This window comes from Pezoporus flaviventris, unplaced genomic scaffold (genome assembly GCF_033815535.1).
Source record: "Pezoporus flaviventris isolate CSIRO_AGI_PZ_B2104156 unplaced genomic scaffold, CSIRO_AGI_Pfla_v1 ptg000007l, whole genome shotgun sequence".
NCBI lineage: Eukaryota > Metazoa > Chordata > Aves > Psittaciformes > Psittacidae > Pezoporus > Pezoporus flaviventris.
In genome coordinates, this window is record NW_026892555.1 from 87,344,759 (window position 1) to 87,351,259 (window position 6,501).

The following is a 6,501-nucleotide window of genomic DNA, read 5'->3' on the forward strand; positions in this document are numbered from 1 at the left end:
AGCAGACGTTCTGAGGGGATGCATTCAAGACATCAGCAGAGCCTTGCAGGCAGCAGCTCCCCTGGGCACCAACATGATCTTTCCCATGCTCCAACCAAACCACCCAGCCTAGGCTCTGGGCTACAGATAACAGGAGAAGGGAAAATAAGGGCAGCAGGAGCAGGTCCCGCTTGTGCATTGTCACCATCAACTGCCTCTCCCTGCCCTTTGGGAAACAGAAGGAAAGAAAAATGCCCAGGGACAAGAGCAAGATAAAGATCCTTTCATGGAAAAGTCGTGGACAACTGAACCCCAAACCATCCTGCTAACCTTAACCTGAGGAAAAGCTGGAATACCTGTTCAATCCTGAGCCAGGATTAAAGTCCCAAGGCAATGTTATTGTTATTCTCTGCTCAATTCACCAGCCTTCTGGAGTAACTTCTGTAGATCATCACTGGCTTTAGCACTGGCTGAAGTTACAGAGATGGTTTTTGTGTGAAACGTTAAGTACATTTTGCTCAGAAATCATTCTCATTGCCCCTCTGTGAAGTGGGGCATGCTTGGCCTCTCTCCCTCCAAAAAGTCAATGATCACTCACAATAATGCTGACAAAGCTCACAGTCAAATTACATGAGGTGGGGATTTCCTGGAGGTGGGCAAGGAAGAGGCTCTCCCCTTATCTGCCACAACCCCTCCCAGGCTGAAAGCACTGCATGAAAAAGCTGCATGTCTTGGGGCTCTCTGAGGGGGGAAGCTACCAGTAAGTTCTGCTCAGCCTCTCCCTCTTTCTGAGGAAGCATACAAATGAATTTGAGGGTTTGTTGTATTTTCATCTCATGTTCTGAAATAAAAGGCAATAGTGACCTAGCCATTCCTTCACATTAATCCTTAAGGAACTGCAAAGCTGAGCCACCCTGGGCCTTCAGTTCACCATTTGCTGCATTTCATTTCAGGACTTACATGGCTCCTGTTAAAACACAACCACACACATCTGTGGGCAGCATATTCCACTTGCTCTCAGTGTTAGAATGTGTATTGAACTTGCCAGGTGAAGATAACCTGTGACCGAGCCTATGTTACTTTAATGGTAATTACAGAGGACAAAACCTAACAGGGTACTGCGATGTGCTAACACCATCACTAGGGTGCAATCAAAATGAAGGCTCCAGTCTATGCTCATCTGTTTGTGAGGGACAGATGTGGCATCTGTCCCTCACAAAGGGTCATCATCAAGACCCCCTTTGAAGACAGGTCCATATAATGGTTTACCTTAGCCTGGTCTGCTGCTTAGTGCAAGCAGGTTTGCTGCACAGGAGGCAGCACTCTGATGCTTTCTTAAAGCTTTTGCAATGTTAAGCTTGCATGAAAATAAATGATCACAAGTTTGAGTAGTTTGTTTGAATAACAAGAATAGCTTTCAAACATCATGTTTTCTCGGAGGTCCAGAGAGAAAGGGCTCTGGATTACAAACCCAATAGCGTGAGTTTCCAAAGGAGGTGCCCATCACTCTGCTAACAGGGGAAGCACGATTCTTTGGTGAGTTGCCAAACTTTGCAAAGGAGGGTGCGTGGGGAGCTTGCAGACTGTGGGGCCGCAGGGCTGTGTCCTCCCACCAAGCGGCTGTAAGCGCCAGGCCCACTCGTAACACATTGCAGTGAGATGAGCTGGCGAGGAAGAGCCAGGGGGAGGACACAGCACAGGCGTGCTCATGGAGATACAGGCTTCTTGATGAAGAAGCACTTGGGGGCTGCGCATCCTCCTCGCTAAGTATCTCCTCCCGCAAGCAAGTCGGGCTCTAGCAGCAGGCAGCCCACTGACCGGACTGAGAAGGCAGTGGTCCCTGGCAGCATCCACTGCTTGCTCCGGCTGTGATTCAGCTGAGTAGAAGTGGGTGTCAGCAGAGAGCTAGTCAAGCACAAGGTTTTACCTCATCCTGGAGTAGTAGCTAAAATAGGTCAAATGAATCACACCCTAAAAATGCCTGTTTCTCTCTGTTGGCTGTCAAGGGAAAAGAGGGTGACTAGCTCAGCTGTAGACACCTACACTGTGCAGATCAAGGGAAGGATTCAGTTAAGTTTAGGCATCTAAATGAAGTGAGCTTGGTATGTAACCTGTTATTATGGTCAGTTGGTGGCTGGTTGTTGCAGCCAGCAAAGCTGAGAGAAGGCTACAGATCACCCTGGAAGTGACACCCACTGCCTCTCCGGACAGCCTGTGCCTTCACCTCCATTCACGGCATAGCTCTGTGTTGACTGCAATTTGGCACATGTGAAAACAGTGATGTTTGGATGTTTACTGCAGGTGTCCTGTCCTACACCAAAGGCTACAAAACTCCTTAATTGCAGCAGCAGGGATAAAAGCATTTGCATGCTTTGTTCAGTGTGTAATTGCAATGACATGGGAGCCACTACAAAAAATTTGGATGACACAGAAATGTAGAGATGTGCAGAAGGGGAAGGAGGTGGGACAAGCAGTTCTCTGCAAGGATGTGCTTGTGGCACTAGAGCCCTGTCATACCCTGTTGCTTCTGCTCTGCCTGCGCTCACTTTATCCCCCAAGCACAACACTGCGAGTGCTCCGGGCAGTCTCAGCTCCTGAATGTAAGTCCCAGCCTGAGCTCCATTAGGCTATAAACCTTTAATATGGTCTGACAGGTGACTTAAGCATCCTGCCCAAAAGAGTGTGTCCAGGGACCACACTTACATCAGCCAGTATCAAAGGCTTTAGATCACTGCTGATGTGCACTGAAACAGCAACACTGCTGCTGTCTCTTCCCTTCAGGTCACCCATTTCATGTTGTTGCTGCAAGTATTACAGAGCTGAACTGCAAAGCAGAGCTGATCTAGCTATACAAAAAGAGCTTTGCTGTCATACACAGATTTATTTTTCAGTCATACCAGTCCCATAGCCAGGTTTAGCCTATGGCCACGCAAACCCTGGCTTTGGACAAGTGCTGTTATTCTCACCAGCAGCATCACCTTAAGCATGTGTTAGGCTCCTGCCTTGACTCACTTGACCTGACATTCTTAAGTTTCCATGGCATTTCTGAAAAGCAAGAGGCTCCCACCCACCAGCACTGCACTTCATTCAAAGCATCATGTGAAGCACATCAAAAAGCAATAGGAATCTTTCTTCTGGTACTGGTGGGCTTTAGCTGCAGGCTGCATTCCTTCTAAGGTAACCCACACTTACACATCCTCAGCTTCTGGGAACATATTGGGTTTGAAATGATGTCTAGTCAGGACCTGTACTGCATTACATTTGACAATTTAAACACATACTTGCCCCAGAGCTACAGGGTTGTTTGAAAAGATTCAATTGAAATTTCTACAGTCTTAACATGCCAGTTGATTTGCTCAGGCATTTTTAAAAAGAAATGCTTTTAAAAGAAAGGAGTGTGTATTAAAATGGGGCGGATGTGTGGTTAAGGCACATGATTAGGATTACAGAAATAATGCTTTGCAATAGAAATTTGAACTTGTCACTTAAAAATGCCTGTTTCCCAGTGTATAAAATGCAGTAATTAATGCTTGTCTACATTTATTAAGCACTCTTTCAACCCTGGATGAAAAGTCCCATAAGAGTATTAAGTATTATTACATCTGGCTAACCTGAGTTGCCATGTTCAACAAGTTCTGCTGTTCATTTCAAATAGGCCAAAAAATTAATGTCGTTTGGTTGGTGACTCCCTCAGGAGACTACCCTGATTTCTTTTAAACCAAATCTTCCTTAAATTTATTCAGCTTCACTCCAAAGAATCAGCCCTGAGAATGTGGTTTGATTTACCCATCCCCTCCAATGATATTGTTTTGTCTCCCCAGCCAAATGGTTGAAACACTTTTCATAGGAGAAAAATCAAAACACTGGAGATTCCTTTCAGTTTCACATTCGTTTTTACAAGAGAGCTGAACATCTAGCACAAGTTTTCCCTGCCAGCCAGCATTTTGCAGTAGTTTCACAGTCAGTTTAAGGTCACACAAACCAGAGGGGCCATCAAGAGGGGAGGGTGTTTTTAGCTAGTTTTCTCAATAAAAGCCATCTGAGACCAAGACATGTAAGGAAAAAAGTGGTTTGGTTTTAATTCACAGAGCTGCGCAGAGGTGAGTTTGGAAGATGTAAAAATAGACTCATGGGTTAATTGTACACCATACCTTTTGGATTAAATCCTCTAGGTATCAATCCAAAAGCCTCTATCTCAGGGACCTCATTTTCTTCCTCATTGGAGTTGTTTGATGGGATGGCTCGTCTTCCATTCAGGGGAGGTTTTTTCTTTTCCTCGTTGGTGCTTGTTGTTTCAGACATCCTGTATTAAAAAATGTAACGCCATGAAAGAAAGAAGGAGTGCAAAGAAAAAGCAAACATGAGCCAGCATGGCACATGTAAGATGGAGAAACCAGAAACAGAGCCACACATTTTTAAACTCACATCATAAACAAAAAATGAGAGGCAGAAAACATCAGTGTAATGATGGAGCACAGCTCTCTAAGGATTGGAAGGCATTTTGTGTTTGTCATAATACATGAATTAGAAAAGAAGAGGGGCACAAGAAGGAGAGGGAAGCCTAACAGAAGTATTTGCCAAGAAGAAGCAAGGCATTGAAAACACCAGGGAGTTTTAGGAGACAGAACTGGAAAATCATTCACTTTCCCACCCTCCAAAACAGCATTATTGAATCCAAAATAGCAAATTATATTTCCAGAAAGTGCATCACATACTATCTCCCCTAATAAAAATGACATGCAAAGTTCTACTGCAATCATCCCAAATACTACAGCCTACAACAGTCTGTGGATGATTACGGGAGAACTGTATTTTTGTCCCGATGCACACAAACACCCAATATCTAAAGGGCTAACTCCTGTGTCTGGAGAGTCCACTTTTGAGAGAGAGATGGAGAAAATGAGAAAGTGGGAAAGAAAAAAAAGAGAGAGAAGGGAGAAAAGGGAGGGGGGGAGGGAGGAAGAAAAAAGCACTTATCCACTTATTTCTCTCCCACTAACGACCTTAAGGGAATTCTCAGATGTAGGCTGATCAGAGACTTCTCTTTGAGCTAGTCAAAACTGCTTTCGCATCTATTTCAGTGTAAGCATGTAGCAATGAAAAAGCCATGCCATCCTTCTAAAAAAATATTCATGGATGAGAGCTCAACTTCTTCCCAAAGCTCCTGAAAACACAATTCAAAATGTGGCAATTATTTAACAGCAGTAAGCTCCTAAAGGCAGTTTTTTTAGTGAGCAGGGGTACCTTCGTTTCAGATAGTCTTTTTTTTCCCTTCTCCCTTGCAGAATTTCTGAAGTGCAATAGAAGCCTGAAAAAGTTGGGGCTTTTAAGTAACCTCTGTATATCCTCCTCCCTCCTGTTGCAATAGGACAGTGCCAAAAGGGCTGCCAAGCCCTCCCCTTCGTACCACCTCTAAGGATCTGCCACCGCTGCTGGCACATGTTTGCTTACTCCCTCCCTCTCCCTGCCTTTCTTACCCCAACCCTGCTCACCAGGAGCATTTCAGAGTTCTTGGGCTAAGGAAATACCTTAAGCTAAGGAAACAGCTTGGGCACCGAGGTTTCAATTCTTAGTGAGATAGAGTAGAACTGCTCATGGCACAAGGGCTTAGGAAATGGAAGTCTGGAGGGGGGTTCCTGAGGGACACAGCCCAAGGAGCCATGCTCACCATATTACCTGTTTTTAATGGTGTCTCTACCTCAGGCTGCGTGCAGTGCAACCTCAAGTGCCGGTTTTCATTGCACTCCCAGGCAGATGACAGTGATGGTTCCCTTGGCAGGTGCCCCATGGCAGTCCTTTCAGAGGACTGTGGGGCATATGGACATGGAGCGCTCATTGGTGGCCCAGCAATGAGGGCCTTTTTCTTGAGACCCTGTTTCGTTCAGGAGAGCGAAGGTATTTTGCACTAAACAGCAATGTTTAAGGCAAATGACCTTCAGCTCTTGCCCACGATAAAATGTGCATCACATATTAACTGGAGTCTGGTGGAAACATTTTAGTTCCATGTCAACTTTGTTCAGCTCCACTAAGCTCCAAGATAACTGGGGACTGTGTGATACCTTCTCTATCAGACATATTTCCACAGACCAACGGAATGGCACAAAGAACAAGCAGCGTACAGGGAAGAAGTCAGGACCACTCTCCTGCCAGCCACTGTTGTTTGGCAGCAGAGGTACAAGGCACCTACTAAGAGCATGCACGGATAGCAGAGAGCTCCTCCTACGCACATGGGACCTGCCATGGGCACTTACTTGCTTCAGCTGCAGGGTAGACGCAGAAGTGGAGACACAGTGAACAGGTCTCCACCCTCTTTCAGCCAGGTATGACTTCCAGGCCCATAGCAACAGCGAAGTCTCAAACGTCTGCTGGCTTAACACCATTGAAATCAAGCCAGGAGGCAGAAGTGGAGAGAATAGAGTCACATTCCTGTAATGGGAAGCAACAAATAAATCACCTGGAACACAGGCCCCTCATCCTAGCTCCCTGGGGATTGCCCAGCCACAGCAAGGTAACTCACATAAG

At 45.7% G+C, this 6,501-nt stretch overlaps 1 protein-coding gene across 2 annotated transcripts in view; it reads right to left on the reverse strand.

Annotated features, from left to right (window-relative positions):
- Positions 1–5,348, reverse strand: part of F13A1 (coagulation factor XIII A chain) — a 69,032-nt gene extending 63,684 nt beyond the window's left edge. For both annotated transcript variants that reach the window (XM_061449384.1, XM_061449383.1), the window contains exons 1-2: positions 5,224–5,348; positions 4,131–4,282 (exon numbers count right to left, since the gene is read on the reverse strand). In XM_061449384.1, coding sequence (XP_061305368.1) covers positions 4,131–4,281 — 151 coding nt within the window. In that variant the 5' untranslated portion in view covers position 4,282; positions 5,224–5,348. The remainder of the gene's footprint in view (positions 1–4,130; positions 4,283–5,223) is intronic.
- Positions 5,349–6,501: the final 1,153 nt, after the last annotated feature.